This window comes from Vipera berus, assembly GCF_964194415.1.
Source record: "Vipera berus genome assembly, chromosome: 2".
Lineage (NCBI taxonomy): Eukaryota > Metazoa > Chordata > Lepidosauria > Squamata > Viperidae > Vipera > Vipera berus.
In genome coordinates, this window is record NC_138203.1 from 25647609 (window position 1) to 25667897 (window position 20289).

Genomic DNA, 20289 nt, shown 5'->3' on the forward strand with positions numbered 1-20289 from the left:
AAGCCAGAGTCACTTAACAATCCTGCTAGTCACTTAATAGCTACAGTGATTCACTTAACAAATGTGGCAAAAAAGTTGTAAAATAGAACAAAACTCACTTAACAACTGTCTTGCTTAACAATAGAAATGTTGGGCTCAAATGTGGTTGTAAGTTGAGGACAACCTGTAATCTTATCTGTCTCTATGAATCCTAAAATCTAAATTACGATATTCTATTAGAAGAGAACACAAACATCTTGCCTAAAAAGCTTAACATGATAAAATCTAGTATAAACTTTATGAGTTTGGAGAAAAGAATGTATAAGAAAAAGGTTCATTGCATCATATGTATAGCCTTGTAAAGTTATTCCACGTTATATCAGATTCTACATTGGCCTATTTTTTAAAAAATAATAGAAATCACACATAGAAACATAGAAAGTTGATATACTCTCATTGTTTGCAGTCAGACAGGTAGTAGCAAGATTCTGGAGAGCAGGAAAGAATCTGAGTATTTCCATATGGTGGAAAATATACTGGAAAACTGGTTAAATGGAAAAGTTAACCAATAAAACAGAATATGATTTTTACTTCACTGATTTCAACATATGTGTAATAAAGGCATAATGATTGCCTATTAGCCAATTCCAGACTTCTAGACAATTTAATTAAAGACATATACTCCATGGCATTGTTAATGCACATAAATAAAATGGGGAGCAAATCCAGCTACATTAGGAAAAAAATAGCCTGGTCTAGTCTACTTTTCACACTGCAGTGCATATATTGCCATCTAGTGGCTAAATGGTTTAAACAAGTAAATATGTCTTATTAAAGCAATGGTTCCCAAACGTTTTCCTTTATTACCCCAAACTGCTAATCAGAAACTCTTATCATATTTTGAGAATCAGTCCAACGTCCCTTCATTCAGCACCATCACAACTTTGAGTGGTCGCTGAATGAAAAGTCATAACTCAAGGAATATATGCATTACCGAAATAACATCAATGAATGATTTTTATGTGATTTCTACAAATTTCCATTGGTAATTTCACCATTTTTGTCTTAATAGGAATACTTGGGAGATTTTCAAATATATGTTGGTACGTGTGACAATATTTAAGTCAAGTTAAATGTTCCTGTTGTGATGGATAATGTCATTGGGTCATTACCCAAACCCACCCTCCCCCAACTTTTATCCAATTCTGGGTAATTATACAGGTTTGGGAAGCACTGCATTAATAAAATAATCTACTTGACAGCATTTCTTTCTAACTGTAATAGGCTTATGGCAACCAACTAGTACTTACTTCCAAGTAAATGTGTTTAAGGTCAGAAAACCATAGTATGATATGTGATATGATAGAAAAGTAAGGTATCTAACCACTCAAACCATAATTAAATATTTACAAAACTCAAAAAGTAGCTGTAAAATAAAGAATGTGCTTGTTTGCAAAATCAGTACTAGGATATCAAGATGCAAGGGGCTTTTCTGGGAATTGCTGTTAATTCATGCCACCACACGTACACACAAAAATACTGTTACTTCTGTTAAGAAATTACTTGGTATCAACCCTGGTTTATAAAAAAAAAATTCCTGAAGAAATGTATACATACATTGGGCCTTCAGTACAGGTACTCCTCAACTTACAAAAGTTCATTTAGTAACCGTTCAACATTACAACAGCAATGAAAAAAGTGACTTATGACCATTTTTCACACTTGAAACATCCCCATGGTCACATGATTTACATTCAGATGCTTGACAACTGGTTCATATTTATGATGGTTGTAGTGTCCTGGGATCATGTGACCATCTCTTGCGACCTTCTGACAAGCGAAATCAATGGGGAAATCAAGATTCACTTAACAACAAGGTTGCTAATTTAACAACTGCAGTGATTTTCTTAACAGATGTGGCAAGCAAAAGTTGTATAAGGGGGCAAAACTCACTTAACAAATTGTTCACTTAGCAACACAAATTCTGGGATCAATTGTGGTCGTAAGTTGAGGACTACCTGTATGTACTTAGGACAATTTGGGGAAAAAATCATAGATCTAGTTTTAGATTCAACAACCACATTTCTCAATGTTAAAGAACAAATTTTAGAAGTATGACAAATGGAGGGCAGCAGTTTCTTAGAATCTATCAGACCTATCGTTCTCTCAACCTGGCATTGGAATGTGATGATGGGAAAAAATTCTTACTCTGGAGTCTGCATACATATATTTTCTGTCACATTGGAACTAATGGGAAGAAAATGGTGAAAAAACAGTGTCCATAAAAGAATGAGTTGCTTCAGAATCTCTTCTATAATGGCTTTCTTCCCTTCATCATCTTTCACCCTGGTATCTGAAGCTCTATCTATAATTTAAAAATCTATTATCTTGATGATTTCATTTTTATGCCCAAGGAAAGATACCTGGCAAATATATATTCATATATTAGAAAAGATTTTTATCTTTTCTAAAATCCTTATCCACATGTGTGCATTTATTAAATTAGATGATTTATTTAACATTTAGAGAAGCTGAGGGGTTTTTTTTAACTAATGCAATCCCAAGGGCCCCCTTGTATCTATTTATTAAGTAGAAATATTCTGTCCCACAGGAAAGCAATTAAAAGAAAAATGTATACTTACTATAAATACACTTTCCCGTGTTGAAAAGGAAATTAGTCATTAGCACCCAGTAAACCACCATGGCTCCGATAAGTGACACCAATGAAAATAAAAGGCTAGACCACTGACCGAAAGATCCAAAGTAATATTTACAAACATCTGGGAATTCCCACGTTGAGGTATCTACTGAAGCTGGAAAAAAGAAAAGAAAAAGAAGATACTGATTTAATTCTGTACTAATTATTTTAAGGTCTTTATAGCAGGCTGTTAGCAGGGTTAAAACAAAAGGGACACTGCTATTATAATTATTTGTACAACATAAAGTAAAACACAAACTGAAATTGATATTTCTCACACACACACACACACACACATACAGATACAAACTTGGCAGGATGTACAAGTCCAAACGTTAACGTTGGTCTTTTTTGTACATTTGTAGATTTGAGAGCCATCAAATAGCTGACTTGTATCCCTATATTTATATTACCGGTATATGATTTATTTAACATTTAGAAAAGCTGAAGTCTTTTTGAACTAATGCAATCCCAAGGGCCCCCTTGTATCTATTTATTAACTAGAAATACTGTGTCCCATAGGAAAGCAACTAAAAGAAACATGTATATTTACTATAAATACACTTTCCAGTATTGAAAAGGAAATTAATCATTAGCACCCAATGACACCAATGAAAATAAAAGGCTAGACCACCAAAACTTCAGTTTCTCTAAATGTTAAATAAATCATATAATTTATATATAGGGAAAGAAGTCAACTATTTGATGGCTATCAAATCTACAAATGTACAAAAAAGACCAACGTTAACATTTGGACTTGTACATCCAAGTTTGAAATAGTCAAATTATATAATCTGATAAAATCAGAAAGATTTAGGAGTTACCCATTAAGAAGTCCAGGAACATTTCACTTATTGGGAGACTACTTTGTTCATTTCATTGCTACTTCCATTTTAATATATTACCTTAGGAAAGTCCTGTGTATTCTAGAATATGTAGACAAAAAGGTAATCCTGGGATCATTAAAACTGCACATTTTTGAGTCATGTTCTTAAGTGCACCAATCTCTACAGCAGGCCCACACATACTTTAATGAAACATATATATTTACTAAAACAATATACTTACGTATCATTGACCTAGACTTCACAACTCTGTAGCAACAATAAAGAGTCAATATGCCCATCAGCGGAATAATACAGATTCCAGTAGTAAATCCAGCCTGTTTGAAAAGTAAACATTTAACTAAATGGTTATGCAAATTATGGCATTAATGCAAACTGTTATGCAAGATTTAGCAGGCAAGATTTGTCCTAACAGAGACACAAAATTGTGCTACCTGTTTTATTCCCCAGGGAATACTTAATATAGATGTGCCCATCATTGTATTCCAGATCATGAATCTAAGTCAGAGGGAAAACACAAAGAACAACCATAAGAAAACTTGCATTATATTTGAGGCTAATTCAAATATTTAGAATGTATTTCAAAATAGAATACTTTAGATAAATAAATGCAAGCAAAACACTTCACATACATTGTTACTATACTGGAATTTTTGCCAGAACCATCAGTAGAGCCATCAATTTTGCAAGCGGTTCCCAAAGGACTATACACATAGATTTCTTCTGGAGCAGGAAGAACATGATCAGGGGCCACCTAAGAAAAGAGGGGAGCCCATAGCATTAGTTCAGACTAAATCTTTTAACATTTCAATATCGTTTGCATTGTTTGGCTTCACAAGTCTAGATGTGGAAAGTGTGGTTGCCGTTATTCTGACAATTTTCAGACCTAGTGCTACTTCTTTTGACTCATAAAAAGTATTCTGTCCAGGTTCAAATTAAATTCTGCTTTCTTTTTTCTTTTGTTTGCCACAGAAATTGCTCTGTTAATATTAACCTGAGGAACCATCTCACTCCAATGGGATTGGTCTGCCCTACTTGTGCAGGCAGAAGAGGCATGCTGCAAACCCTGTTGACCAAGGAATTCTGCCTGGCAGGTTTCAGGAGAAGAGCCTTTTCTATTATGGCTTCCAACCTCTGGAACATCGTCCCCCTCAAGGGGAGATCTGCCCCCACCCTCTTGTCCTTCCAAAAGGATTTTAAAACCTGGCTCTGCCAATTGGCCTGGTATCCTGATGGGGGCACTCTATACTGGAGATTCTACCACCATCCCATCTGTATTTTTGCTTTCTTCCTCAGCCATCATTCTTATTTTTGTTAATATTTATCATTTAAATATTTTAATGTTTTATATTGTTGTTTTACCTTGTAGGCTGCCTAGAGTCAATTGATGGTGAGATGGGCAGCATATATATTTAATAAATAATTTTAATACTAAATATAAAAATTATTCAGTCCTTGGTCTATTAATATTAACTAACTTTACATTAAAAGGATCTGCTCTGCCTTGAAATCTGCTTCTCAGACATTGCTACTAATGAAATATGAATTTATTTATAAGGTCATCTCTAGTAATTTTATGATATTTGAGAAATACACAGTTCCTCATACATCTGATTTATGTATAATTCAATTTTTTGACAAATGCAACCAGACATATTACATCTTTTTTCCAGATATACAAACTGATTTTTTTAAAAAACAACAAGCTGAGAGCTCTCAGGTCATGCAGTTCAATCAATCAGATTTTTGTCTAACAGAATATTCCTAAATAGAGATTAAGTACGGTAATGGAGAAAACACCCAAGGCTGTCATGACTTTTCTAATTGATCTTATGCAATAATTCAACTTTCTTCACCAATGCTCTGTCAGAAGGCGAAGTGAGCCTGTTGTAGTAGTGAATCCGCTTGTTCATTGCTGAAGCTTCATCTGTTACTCTCTGTGTATCATCATTCACCCTAACAATGTTTGTTGGTTCTACATGGAATGGTCTAAAAGAAAAACAAAAAGCTGATTACTGTTTAAGTCAGGATTAATAAAGGGCCAGTCTGTCATTGACAATGGCAACAAATAGCTATTTCTGAAGAGGATTTTTATGTGTTTATAACTTTACAATGTCAAGCATATAAACTTAACTAAAGTTCATTACATTTTTTAAAACAAACATATTCCCAAACACTTTAATCACATAAACGTTCATAGAGAATTATTTTAGAAGATTCAGATGCTATTTGTGCAAGCTTTCTCATGTCCAGTTGTCAGGCAAAATACACTGTCTTTTCTTCATGATCTTAAAACCCAACAGCCCCATTCCAAAACTGAATGAGGATTTCTGCAAAGAAATGCGTTACACTGTCAGGATTTACCACTGTAGTAGTTTGGACACAATGCACTGAATTACAAACTACTAGGCCAATGTTTCTCAACTGTGGCAATTTGAAGAGTTAAACTCCCAGAATTCTGAGAGGTGATCACATATGTTCAAGCTGCCAAGGTTTAGAAACACTGAATCAGGCAATCGTATTTATAAATGGATTCCACATGGTTAGAATATGAATGTGAATTCAGAAACTATTCAGGTCAGATAACTATGAGCAAAGAGTCTTCAAGCCAAGTTGAAGAGTAAAGTTAGTACAGTTAGACTCTCGTGTACCGTTATATTTTTGGGAGTCTAATTAAAAAAGAAGAGCAGCCTCAATTGCTCTGGATTATTTATTTGCCTGAATCTACACACCATCACTATGAACAGTGTAATCTATTATGACAGAACAAGAGCAAAATAAAAATGACACACTTATGTTGGCCACAGAACATATAGTTCAACGTCTCTCTGGCTGACCAAAATACCAATAAATTTATCCCTGGAACCACAAATTATATATATAAATGCTCTGTGTGTGAGGAAATGGAAGAATCTATGTTAGCATTTTGATCAGGATGGATTAAACGTCATTCCAGAAATATTTTCTTAAAATTCTTAATATATAAGATAATGCAAATTGTTTATCTGAGCAGCCTGATATGGTTTGCCACATTCTATCCAAGTAGGGCTAACTTTACAAATGCAAGAACAATCATGTCCAAAATGATGTCAACTGGGACACAGATTTCCTAGAAGTTTGCCACCCTACTCTCAAGATTCCTGTATTTCTCTTCTGTAATGTTTTAGTTGATTCACACCTGTGAATGTCTAACTTATTAATCACAGCTGAAGCATAGAGTGATGTGAAAGCCCTCCTATGGTGTTTGGCTTACAAAAATTGTTCTGAGCATTTGCAAATCATCTTCTGATGCTGTAGCAATAATTCAGGAAATATACATGTGCAAACTTGCACTTAGTCTGACTATACAATAAGCTTCAGGGCTTCATATGCCTTGGATTTCTGTTACTTCCTACTGCTAAAGGCTGAGTAGGAAGTATCTTCCTTGTGTATGCAGAAAATAAGATGACTTTGAAACAAAAATATATGTAAGCAGTTTCTAAGAGAACAACTATAATGCTGATTTCCTTAAACAATATTTTCATATAGAATGTCTCTGGGAACTACAGTCTCAGGTTTTTAGGCAGGCACCATTTTGAGGAAGGTAGCAATTCTCTAGTGCTCCTGTCACAACTACTGTATCATGAAAAACCCATAAATCATGGTTTGGAGACTACAGTGGCTGGCTTCATTCAGCCCAAACTAAACCTATCACATTGTGGTTAAGCATATTCTATGAAAGTTTAGTTAGCTGCAAAATAGGACATCACCAAATTTAGGATCAGACCCAAAATTCCAGTGATCTGTTTTTGTTTGATCCTGAGCAATCTTTATATATGCAGACTAACCTTCATATTCATTCTAGAATAAGCCATATTAATGGATATATTTCTGTGCAGTGTTTACCTACTCTCTACTTGCTCTGCCCTTATGAAAGTATAACAAATTAGTATAGTGCACTATGGAAAAATGTCAAAAGTGCAAATTTAGAAACATAACAATTCTCTTCTATTCTTAAAAAGTTCTCCTTTCTACAATGATTACAAAAATATAGGCACGTTCTCCAATTTGGCCACCAAGACCTTTAACTCCTACATCAAAAGCTGATCTTCCGATATATATTAATGACAATGGACTAAGTTCACACCTTATGTTAAACTATAAAGCCATGTTTACTAATGTAAATAAATTGGCTGGGTTCACATATTGTTTGAATCCACAAGCAAGCAAATCACATCATGATTTACTGTGCTGTATAAACTTAAGTCATGACATACAAATGTAAAAGTTTTAGCCCCTGCAGTGTCATTTGTCACATAATGAGTTTTTGTGTATTTAAATGATTAGGGCTTTACAGATTACTATAAAACCTTAAATCACTATTATTGAACAAATCAACCCAGCATTGTCACTCAAGGCACAAAGGATCAGGCTCAAATTATCCTACTTCGGACACATTATCTGATGGCCCAGATCTCTGGAGAAAGTTCAAAGCTGGGAGGGATGGAAGGAAACAGAAGACAATGATCAGCAGCAAAGTGGATAAACTTAGTTACAGTGATAATGGGTGCACCATTACAAGATCCAAAAGGCCAAGCTAAGGATAAATCGCCAAGTAGAACAACAATCTAGGTTATTGCTAGAAGTCAAAAATGGCTTGATGACACATAATCATAAGGAAGAAGAAAGCTGGCAGTCCTAATAATTTTTCAAAATATAATTAGGGTTTCCACAGATTTTTAACAATGGTATAAAAATCATGTGATCAGATATTACAATGATGAAGTTGTAAAATATAGTTCAACTCTAGATATCTCAGATATTTAAGTGTAGGCATTAAACAAGATTTTTTTAAAAAATCAAGGTTTTACTTTTTCTGATTTTTTTCATTCAATAGTCACACTATTTGTGTTCGTTTAACTAAGAACTGGAGCATTCTTTTTATTTATTCAATTTATACTGTATAGCTTCTCATCTCACATACGTGACTCTAGGAGTTAGAGATAAAATACATAGTAAAAAAAAACACACATAGCAGCTGGACATCATCTAACAATAAACATAGCCAGGAGATGACTATTTACAATTTAAGGTGACACACATCTTAGCAATAAGCCATGTTCCAGGCAGTCATTCTTATTCTAGAACAGTTCCACAGAACCAAGTATATTTGAATATAGCTATTTAAAGCAGAATCCTTTTTCTCAAGCTAGGTTGCTCTTCTGAAGAATGTTGGAAGTGCAACACACATTGCGCTCAGTGCAACACATGTTGCGCTCAGTGTGCAGGTGTCATTAAGCTACAATGTGGTTTGCTTGGTTTATGACTTAGCTGTTATATGAAGTCAGCTATTGTGGTTAGTAAACTTTACAGGTAAACCTTACATATAAACTCAGCTATTGGCTGAGACTGCACAATATACTAGGTAATAAATCTCTCTGTAAAGCTATTTATTTTATTTTTTATTTTTTATTTTAATTCCATTTATATCCCGCCCTTCTCCGAAGACTCAGGGCGGCTTACAAGCTTAGCAGTAGCCTTCATTCTATGTATATGCCTGCTTATTAGGGCTTTCACACACACCCCAAGCGGCATTATTACAAAGTCAGCTTAATTGCCCCCAACAATCTGGGTCCTCATTTTACCTACCTCGGAAGGATGGAAGGCTGAGTCAACCTTGAGCCTGGTGGGATGCGAACCTGCAATCATTGCAGGCAGCTGGTGTTACTTAAGGAGGCATTAGCCCACTGCTCCACCAAGGCTCTTTCTATTTCTTGGATTCCCTTTAATACACATTATATCTTAGGACTGTGGGGTGCAGTATTTAAGTTAAATGAGTTAAAGATAGCTATTTGCTGTATCAATGAGACAGAAAGCTCGGATTGCATTTAACTTCAATTAGAGATCACAGTTTGCCTTACATAGTAAATAGGATGTATTTAACAAATTGTTATTAAAATCTTGTCTCAGGTTGAACAGAGAACCCAATCACTCACCGAGTATGCTAATAGGCTGCTAAAACATGCTTGGCAATGTAATCCTGGAAAATTAGCCATTAGAAGACAATGCAAACCTAAGTGTGGTTTGTTGGTGTGACATCAGGCAATTAGGGATAATTTAGTAAACTCATCACATTGCTTGAAACTTGGAAACAACAAATAAAGGTTGTGTTGTATTTTACATTCAGCAGATACCCAGATAGTTGCTACCCTATTCTGTATAACATATACACTTAAATTAAGATATAATGGAGCATAAAATGAAAAGAAGAGGGAGTCAGGCTATTCTCCAAAGCACCCGAAGGCAGGACAAGAAGCAACAGATGGAAAACTAATCAAGGAGAGAAGCAACCTAGAACTAAGGAGAAATTTCCTGACAGTTAGAACAATTAACCAGTGGAACAACCTGCCTCCAGAAGCTGTGAATGCTCCAACACTGGAAGTTTTTAAGAAGAGATTGGGCAGCCATTTGCCTGAAATGGTATAGGGTTTCCTGCCTGAGCAGGGGGTTGGACTAGATGACCTCCAAGGTCCCTTCCAACTTTACTATTATGAAATAAATAACATTAAGATGAAGATATTATATAACTAGATTTTTTTAAAAAAAATATGAATACTGCTAACACCAACTATCCATATTATTGAAATCTATCATTAAACATATCTTTTTACCTTTTGCTTTTCAGATCTTCTGGATTAAACTGAATATTAAGGACTCCAAGATCATTTTCATCACCTCCCACAGGAATTAGAAGAGAAGTAGCATCTTCCTCCATTAGAGAATAATGTTTTGAACTTACTATGTTGTTCTAACCTTAGAAATGAAAGGAATATATTGTTATCTTTCCATTTCTATAAAGTTTCCTCATATGATGAAAATAAAATTATAAAATTAAATTTTCCCTGAAAACACACATTTACAGTATGTGGGACTTTAGTAAAAAAGGAGCTGTTTCCCCAACTGTATACTCGGAAATGACTGGTCTTTCTTTTTTTTGTAAGTTTTTTTTAATATATAAATGAATTCTAGCTCAGAGATGACTTGATTTTAAGAGCAACTTTAAAAAAAAAGGCTAAGCTAGTTGGATTCACAAATGTGCATTTAATAAAACATTGGGTGAGTTTGTACAACCCAACAAGCCATAATGGCTGGATTTGCAGCACATATTAAAATGAAATCAAACTTACCATGTTATAATTTAACACGATGTGCAAATCTGCAGCCAACTTGAATAGAGCACAGAGGCAATATTACTTTTCTTACAAGGTTAAGATAGAGCCTGGTTTACAACCTGGCAACTTTACGATGTGTCAGACTTCACAACTCCCAGAATTTCCAGCATACTGACTGGGAATTGAAGAATTTTAAAATAGCCAGGTTTGAAAAAACACTGGTTTATAGCAAACCTAAGTGGTTCCTCAGTGGGCTAAGTGATTTCTTAGCAAAGCAGTTAAAGCATTTTTTTCACCAGTGAAGTTCAGAAATTGCAAGGTATATAGTGAGGCTAGACATCAGAAAATGACCACATATAGGTTCAGCTGAATTGCTGTGTTTCCAAAAACCAACACCAGCTTTATTCTGTTTTCAATCACAGTGGAAGATTGGGAGGGGGAGGGGGAAATTAACTCTCCAAACCAGTCAACATTATGCCATTGTACAGAATCTGCAGCTGGTTCCAAAATGGCAAAGAATCTTGTATACAAGCTGCAGAGATACATTATAGAGAAACATTGAAAACCTCTAGTGCTGTTGGCTGTATATGCATATTTACTAGTGATATTGTACAAGTCACTCTAATAACATTAAGACTAGCAGAGAAATGATTTAAAACAATATAGAAATGCATTCTTTCATGAGTTCTCCTTACTTTGAGCATTCAGTGGAACAAATGTGTCTCTCTACTGGGAAGCAACTCGGTTGCTTTTTAATAAGAAAACATTATGATACTATTAAAAGAGTTGAAATATAACCAGATTTTTAAAAAGAAGTAGCAGGCTATAAATGAACATCTGCACTCCAGAACAGAAAGGACACAGCATATTTTAACTGGAATAAAGAACAACACATATATCAATTGATTGAGTTAAGAAGAAAAAGCAAGTCATAGAAATCAGAAAGTAACTATGCAAATACGGGAAAAGTTACCCTGACTTCATTAAGCACTTTTTTAAACTGGAGAAATTATATGCATGTTTATACAAAAAGGATAAATAGGATTTACTAGATCCAGGCTAGAGAAATCTAGATAGCCACTAGAGTTGAAATTTTCTATTATCTTTATCCTGCCATCTACTGTATAGGTCTTCTGAATGTTCACAATCAAAATCTAATAACCCTAAGAAAAATTACTGCTTGGTTCAACACTAATGTCTACACACAGCTTGAATCTCTTTTTTTGTACAAAATTACACTTGTAACTTCCTAAACCAGACATGCTAAACTGTTGGTCCTTCAGAGTAAGGAACAGCACACATCCATTACAGTATGTGAACTGATCTATCCATTCAAGGCTAAGATTGATGTTTCAAGAAACATGCATCTTATACTATTGCTTCTTGCACATTTCCTAAAATGGACAGATGGACATTCCACTGCAAATTTGCTGGCTGGGGACTGGGACTGGCTGATGAATATACAACTTTTAAACACACAAGATATTTAATTTCATCCCTAAAGCAATGTACATGCATGGAGAGGTGTGTCCTGAGATCAGAAAAAAAGATTCCTTGAAACTTGGGAACATACTGATGGACAGCAAAGAAAACCTGGTTTTCTATTCCATATATTAATACAGGTTGGAGGTTATTTTTGCATAAAGTTTCAGCTTTTGCTTGGGGCACCTTCAAGCATGATGATTCTAGAATTCTGTGTTATTTAAATCAACTTCAAGTGATTGAAGCCATTCTCCTTTCAATTCTCCAAAGATTTTTTTTTGTCTTGGCCCTTTGTGACCAGAGTTCCAATAAATAGTAACTGAAGACTCTAAAATCCTAAGAAAAGCTAAGAAAGCTTTATATATTTGCCATTAGGAAAATCTGTACTGTAACGCTGTCTCACCTCAAACTTCATTTTGTATAATGTTCCCTCCAGGGGAATGCTTCTAAATCCATATTTCTCAAACTTGACAACTGTAAGATATGTGGAGTTCAACCCCCCAGAATTCACCAGCCAGGCATGAAGATGAGAATTGAAGTCCACATACCTTAAAGCTGGCAAGTTTGGGAAACACTGTTCTGAATCAGTTTACTTCAACTCATCTGAAAGCCTAGGTTTCCTTCTGCCCAGAATGCAGACACTTCATACAGTAGTGTGGGATCACTGCAGTGGTGCTATGGCTTACAATACAATACATACAAACTTAGCTGATGTTTGTTTTCTCTTAAAACAATGCCTAGTTAACGCTGCACTAGTGAGTATAATTCCATTCCTCTCAATATGGGTGGGAAGGTTGGGTCAGGAGACCCATCACCAGGGGCCCTGGGATTTGGCCCAGTTTGAACATTTTTACATTTATCTATGCAGACATGCACGTCACCACAGTTCTTCAGTGCCATAAAATCACTTCTAAATCAGAATGCTCCCTCTTGCTATCATCTGATGGAGGATCAAGTCTAATCAATGACCAGGAAGAACTGAAAAACTACTGGCCTGAACATAAGACCGTCCACAGTTTATCCTGATGTCACACAGCTGATTCCTCAGCTGCCAGATACCCTAGACCTGCCTCTCTTTACTCATAAGATCAGAAAAGCAATCTTGCAGAAGAGCTCAAATAAAGCAACAAGGCAGAATCTACCAAGCCCTAAACCCAAATACTTGCAGGCATTCCAAGACATGTTAGAAGACTTTTGGTCCCAAAGGAGATGCCTTATGACTTCCCTGACACCCTCATAGTGGCTCTCTATAAAATAAGAGAAGCAAACTGCAGAAACTTCAGAGGCATGTCACTATCATATCCACTCTGCTATCCATTAGAGGCAAGATCTTTGTTGGCATTCCCCTGAACAGACTTGGCACTTTCAGAAAGGAATGTCCTAGGGGCAGAGTGTGACTTTCATCCAGAATGGAGTACAGCAGACATGCTATCTATTGTGAGGCAAGTCCAGCAGACGTATATCAGGCAGAACAAGCCTTTTTACTCTGTCTCTGTTGACCTGACACTAGATGGGGAGGTTTCCTGGATTATCCTGAGATGTTTTGGATGCCAAAGTAAATTTGTGAAGCTCATCCAATTACTGCATAACAGAATGATAGGACATGTTCTTTACAGAACAGGGTTATGTGCTAGCCTCAATCCTGATTGAATGGCTCTCTTTGTCCTTTGCTGGTGAAAGCATGAACAAGTGCTTCCACAGTCATTCAAGAAACCTTCTTTGCTGATGACTGTGTACTCCTGGTGCACAGAGAGCAATCTACAGTTGTTACTGAACAAATATGCAGATGCTGTTATGCTCTTTGGCCAGATATCAGCCTAAATAACATTGAAGTACTTTACAAGCCAGTGCCAAATAACAACTTGTAGAATCAAAAGTCACTATTAATAGCCCACCTGATAAATGTAAACAACTTCAAATATTTGGGAAGCATCATCTCAAACAATGGGTCTTTGAACAAAGCAACTGACGGCAGGCTAGCCAGGCACTGGGGCAGCTGCATACTAGAGTGCTCAACAAACGTTTCCGTATCTCTACAAAGCTAAAAATTTACAAAGCTGTGGTTATCCTTTCCTTCCTATATCTATAGAAGAGGAAAGGTATAATCAAAACAATTGTAGAAATTTTACATGCATGCTCTCCGCTCCATCCTTGGCATTCATTTGTAGAACGTGCAACAAACAGGTGGTTTTGGATCATGTGAAGTCCACCAGCATTGAGTCCCTGATTAACAGTGCTCAATGAGATATGTCGAACATGTCATCGGACTGGATGACTACCATATGCCTCTCCAGTCGCTCTATAGTGTACTAGAATCTGGGGACAGATCTAGAGTTTGACCACACAAGTGCTACAAAAATGCTATGAAAGAAATCCTATCCCACTGTGACATCAGCTGAAGCATCTAGAAACTGACAGCTGACAGAACACTTGGGGAGCCCTGGGCAGCCTCCAATGGTTTTGGAGACAGAATACCTGGGGAGCCTCCAATGGTTTTGAAAATGGGCATTACCAAAACCTGAAAACTGCGAGCAGCAACAGACAATAACACCGACAGCTACTACAACAATAAACTTCTAGTGCTCCCATTGTGCTAGAGGCTGTACTTCTAGAGTGGGACTGCACAGCCATCTCCGTATCCAGAGATGGACAACACCGTGTCTCCTTTGAACTCGGACTATCATATTATCTAGTAAAAGAGGGCTCTTCAAATTTGGCCTTTTTATGACTTTGGGCTTCAAATCCCAGAATTCCTCTGCCAGGCACGCTCCTCCAGAACTTATGTACTATATAGGGACTACCACTGTAAACTAAAGTAGCAGCAACCAATTATGTCTCCTCAAGTCATTTTCAATTCTAGCGACCATATAGATTTTCTTCATGAAAACTAGCCTCCAATCACCAAATTATGCTATCTTTTAACACTACTACTGAGCACAATGCAATAAGAATATTCCTAAAGATTCATTTAATTCTCAATCGAAGAATTAAACACAAAGCGAACCAATTCTTGTAGCCACCGGCGAATTTAAAAGAATTTTGAGCAATGTCCTATCTACGCTGGTCAGTATTTTTTGTAATGATGTGTTCGAAATTAATTTTATCGGATGGTACGACGGAGTGACTGACACCCAAAACATTGACTCACTCACTTCAATGCAGATTCTCTATCTGAAAGTGTATACATTTATTTCTTTTACCGAGTCTGAAACTTGATTGAAGCCTCGTTACGGCATCACCCAGTCAAACACAAAAACAGGAAGAACTACACAGTATCGCTATTGTAAGCAAAATGGGTTGCACGCTCAGTCTCCGTCCTTATATTAGCACTTTCGGCACGGAGATTAACAAATCCTCCAAGATTCCGAGGGAAAACACGGGACCTTACCTTAGAGATAAAAAAATAGAGTAGCTCACTCTGATTCTATACACTGTTTCTATCTCTAGAGTTGCTCACTCTGCCTCTCGTCTATATACTACAGGGGTCTTCAAACTTGGCCCTTTTATGACTTGTGGACTTCAACTCCCAGAATTCCTCAGCCAGCTTTGCTGGCTGAGGAATTCTGGGAGTTGAAGTCCACAAGTCATAAAAGGGCCAAGTTTGAAGACCCCTGATATACTATTTCTATCTCTAGCCGTAGAGATAGAAATTTAGACAACCCATGCCAGTTTCTCTTTTGCATTCTGTAGTTAAACGAAAGAAGAGTTTCTTAGGTATTGCACAAGAGTTAATGGAGCATTAAGGCGTCTGCTGAGAGTTAACTTTTAAGAGAGTTTTAAGAAGATGCCAGACACCGACCTGGCAGCATATAATCAAATCCTAATTGCCCTTTCTCAACAGCCGTAAATACTTTTCGTCAACGTAGCAAACAATGAAAAATAAGTTACATTCCTTTTATTACTCTTTCCAACACAATGAAATGTTAATGTCAAGGGAAGTTAGGACCATCAGGATAGAGCAGAATTAAACTAGATTTTGTGTAAAGAGAAATGCTGGCAAAAGAAAGATCAACCTTGATACTGGGTTTGGTTCAGCTGGGACCACAGACAAAAAAACAACCAAACACCTCTCCATTTTATTATAATGATTAATAATTCCAATTCTATTCTTTGACAAAAGGGAAGATAAATATTTCCTTCTGTTGTCGTTAATCAGAGTACAGGTTACTCAGTTTATAACGCATACAACCTATATAACTTTGTGTAATTGGTTTCATAATAATAGTATCTCGATACTATTTATTTTTTTCCCATGACAAGATGCTAGACAAGCAATCAGGCTTTGTCCTGCATACAAGCCTTCAGTGGAACATTTGATCATTGTTTATAATAAACACCAAGAGTTAGGTGATCTAATATGTCAATTAATGCACTATTATATCTGCCGTTTCCAAAATAAGACAAATGCATTTTCCAAATTATTTTATTCAGGAACATTATTAATTTCCCCAGAAAAAACTGATAGTAAAAATCTAATTTAGTTTGCATCACAAAAGACTGGGGAAAATCCTATTACACCCAGTAAAATTAATGTCTTGACTAGATTTATGAAATTGTAATACAAGAAATCAAAAGATATCTCTTAATAAATAATGTCTACAGTAACCCAGTTGTAGGTTTACTGTTGCCAAGGCGATGCTGCCTAAAGTTGAAAAGGCCTTTATTCTGCCAGTGTTGTTCTGAGTCTCTACATGCCTGCTAGAATTTAGAAGGGAGACTACAGAAGGCTTCAGAGTAATGTTCTCCCCTCCCAAATCTTTCAGACTATGTGAAAGCAAGTCATTCTGGGAGGGGATAATATAAGATTATGGTCCATTACACTACCCCTGTAAATGTCTATCTGCTCCCCATCCTCTGCAGCAGCTGATCCATGAATGTTTGGATGTTTTATTCTGCAGGTGCCATCACCCCACCTCCATGGATCACACATTACAAATAATCCATGCAGTAGATAGGAACAGGAATGAGTGCAAAGTAGTTTTTTTTAAACAAACCTACAGTAAGACTTCTAAGGGACCATCATTATCATTCTATCCCATTGTTATTCATAAAATAGAGATGATGCCTGTTTTTCCTAACCAGCCATTGGGGAGTGGCAACACTGGGAGGGGGTCAACATAGGTTCAGATACTAGTCACTTGCCTAGTGAGGCTTATCAAGGCAGAGTAGAGATTGGCTCTTAGAATATATTTTATTTACCTTGCAGACTGATAGAAAGTACATTAAAGTGGCAGTCTGGATGTATTCTGGGGAAGGAGAAAGGATGTTACAGAATGAAGTGGATATATAGAAAGGGGAAAGAGTGGCTGGCATGGGGAAGAAGTATTAAATTTACTAAAAAGCTGTCCCTTCCTCAACATTAATCTGCTTGTTTGTGAGGTGGGATTTTCCTCTTTCTCACAAGTAAATGTGAGAACTGAACCACCATTCTCCTCTAGAGATTGGTGCCACTTCCATCCCTTTTGAAATTAAACTCAGTCTTTATAAACTTGTCAGCCTTCTTCGGCCTGACTCAATCCCAGCTGGAGAGAACCATAACCATATATATCCAGGTAAATATTGACAACACATTCAGTTTAGAAAGATGCTGCCCAGGAATGAATTTGTTTGGTTCCTCACAGCATGGTGCTTTGTATATCTGCAGACTACAGGTAGTCTTCAACTTACAACCACAACTGAGCCCAAAATGTATGTTGCTAAGAGAGACATTTGTTAAGTGAGTTTTGCCCCACTTTATCATCTTTCTTGCCATAAAAAGTTACAAGGTCAGCCTTTAGTTTTTCACATGTATAATCTGAAGTACAATCCTTGTGTCAGCTGGTGACCCAATTACACTGATGTGAAATATGCTGCCTTCCTCACTGATCCTTATTTTGCTGTTCTTTCAAGTCACTTAATTACCACCCCAAATAATGGTAATTAAGTCTAATACTCTGCAGAATTGTCAAACTAAACTCTGCAGACAATCTATGACTCCTTAAAATTAGAAATCCCTTTATATGGCACCTCTGAATTAAACATTATATTGGGATTAGAGGTAATTTTTTAAAAAAATTGACATTTATTTACTTAAAATATAATTATAATTATCTTAAATTTAAAACTTAACAAAACATAAATAATATTTACCGGTAAATCTTTTTTAATAAGGAGGATGAAGTTGCTTAGTTTTGCCTAATGTCTGAAATTTTGGATCCATATTTGCTCTTTATAGGAGCAACTATAGAAAATCCTGAATTTGTAGTTAGTTTGTCCAGGCAGAGAACACTTCAGGTTTTCCTCCTCACTCTTGCTCAGTCAAATCACATACTAACTTGCTCAGGTGCAGCAGGAACAAATTTTGATAGGTTCCAAAATTGCTGAGAAACTTCCAGAGAATGTGCTGTGAGCTTTCCTGGTAGCTTTGCTTCTTGAAGACAATAGCTAATGTCACAGAATAACTTCTGACCGGACTCTGGCTTTGCCTGCACAAATACTGGCTTGTCCAGGCAGAGTGGGAGCAAGCATGTGCAGCAATCTACCTTTGCATACATAAAACATCAGGCTGCACAGATAAAACTGGAGTCCCGTCAAAATTTCCTTCTCCACTTCTGCACATAACAGTGACCCATATCTAGATATGTGTTTAGTTCAGATATGGAACCAAAACACATGTCTCCAGACATGGGACCAAAGGTATAAGAAAGGAACACATATGTTCTAAGCAAAAATGTTCTGTAAAAACAAGGGGGAAAAACTAAGGCCATTGAGATAGTCTACCCACTTTGTATCTCGTACAATTCTTCCCTCAGCTAACAATGTTGTGCAATACAATACATCCTCCTGAGTGCCCCAGTTACCCTAAAGAGAAATGGGAAAAGGGTTATGTGGGCAGGCCATTAGATATATTAGGGCTGAAGCCAGGACTCCAGGCATGGCTATGGGGATGTAGGGAGAAGACCACAGTGAAAAGATTGGTGGGCAAGCTGGCACTCAGCTCCAGAGAATGAGGCATACCAGCCTTGCTCTTGTCACCTCTTTATAACATTTTAGATTTTGGCAGGTCTTCCAAACAAGTAGCTTGTTTTGGATTCATAGCAAAGCACCTCCTCTATTTTATGTCTACTCCTACTAAAAAGAATTTTCCACGATTATGATTTCATAGAAACCACTGCCCACGTATGTCTGTCCAACGAACATGGTTGTTCAATCCTGTTAATCTACTTAACCTTTAAATAATCAATTTAATCACACGAATCCAATTTTTGGCATTGTGTTTCATTGACACAATGAAGCAAACTAGTGGCAGGGATTGTTACATCGAGCACTAGTTAAAAAATAAGGGTTACAGGATTCTCTAATCATTATTTCTTTAATAGATTATATAATTAACAATTACATAATTGTGAATAACCAACCCCCCCCAAGCAGCATAACAGCATTAAAACCCTTACGCAAATGAAACCCTAGGTCACTCGACAGGCATGCCTTCCCACATCCCGACAAGGCTCTTGAAAAAAAATGCTCGAAGTTGCTCAGAGCAAAACCAAAAACTAATATTTATTTATTTATTTATTTGTTATAATATGCCGTTCACCTCCCCCACCCCGCCCCCGGCCCTTGGGGAAATTTGCTCCCAGGGTTGCGAAAAGCACGAAGGCTCTGCTTGAGGCACGAGGCCCTACTTTTGACCCGTCAACAATTCCCGCGGGCCTCCGCCGCAGAGACAATCAAGACAACGCGGCGCGGGAGACGGCTAGTTAGTAACGTCTGGAGCACGTGTTGACGAGGCGCTACGTCGCCTTAAGGCTCGCGCGCCGCTAAGGTGGGGTTCGCGGCTGCTGGTTCTACGCTCCAGCGAGAACCCAGAAGAGCGAAGGAGATAACAGCCCTGCTGCCCTTAGGCGGGTCTCTATCGCCGGGTGGGCCTCAGAGGGGAGAGTCACGCGGGCGGCAGGCAGGTTGGCTGGTTTTTGGCGGGAGAGGCAGCTGGAGTGGATGGAAAGGGCCTTCTGGAAGGCAGGACGGCGTCTCTTGAGTTGGTGGGAGGTCTCCCTTCGGCCATATTAAGGGCTGCGTTTTGTCTCTCCTCAAGTTTGTCGCTTCGCGTGTCTTTCTCTCTGGGCAGGAAGACGTGGAGTTGGCCGACGCTGCC

General features: G+C 37.1%; 1 protein-coding gene across 2 annotated transcripts in view; it reads right to left on the bottom strand.

The window, feature by feature from the left end:
* The window catches only part of SLC38A9 (solute carrier family 38 member 9), a 50809-nt gene extending 35366 nt beyond the window's left edge, over positions 1-15443 (bottom strand). The window contains exons 1-7 of one of the 2 annotated variants that reach the window (XM_081321297.1): positions 15356-15443; positions 10173-10314; positions 5379-5511; positions 4155-4276; positions 3957-4020; positions 3746-3839; positions 2622-2792 (exon numbers count right to left, since the gene is read on the bottom strand). In XM_081321297.1, the coding sequence (XP_081177423.1) occupies positions 2622-2792; positions 3746-3839; positions 3957-4020; positions 4155-4276; positions 5379-5511; positions 10173-10276 (688 nt within the window). In that variant the 5' untranslated portion in view covers positions 10277-10314; positions 15356-15443. The remainder of the gene's footprint in view (positions 1-2621; positions 2793-3745; positions 3840-3956; positions 4021-4154; positions 4277-5378; positions 5512-10172; positions 10315-15355) is intronic. The other variant, XM_081321298.1, reaches the window with a different exon arrangement.
* Between the last annotated feature and the right edge of the window lie 4846 nt (positions 15444-20289).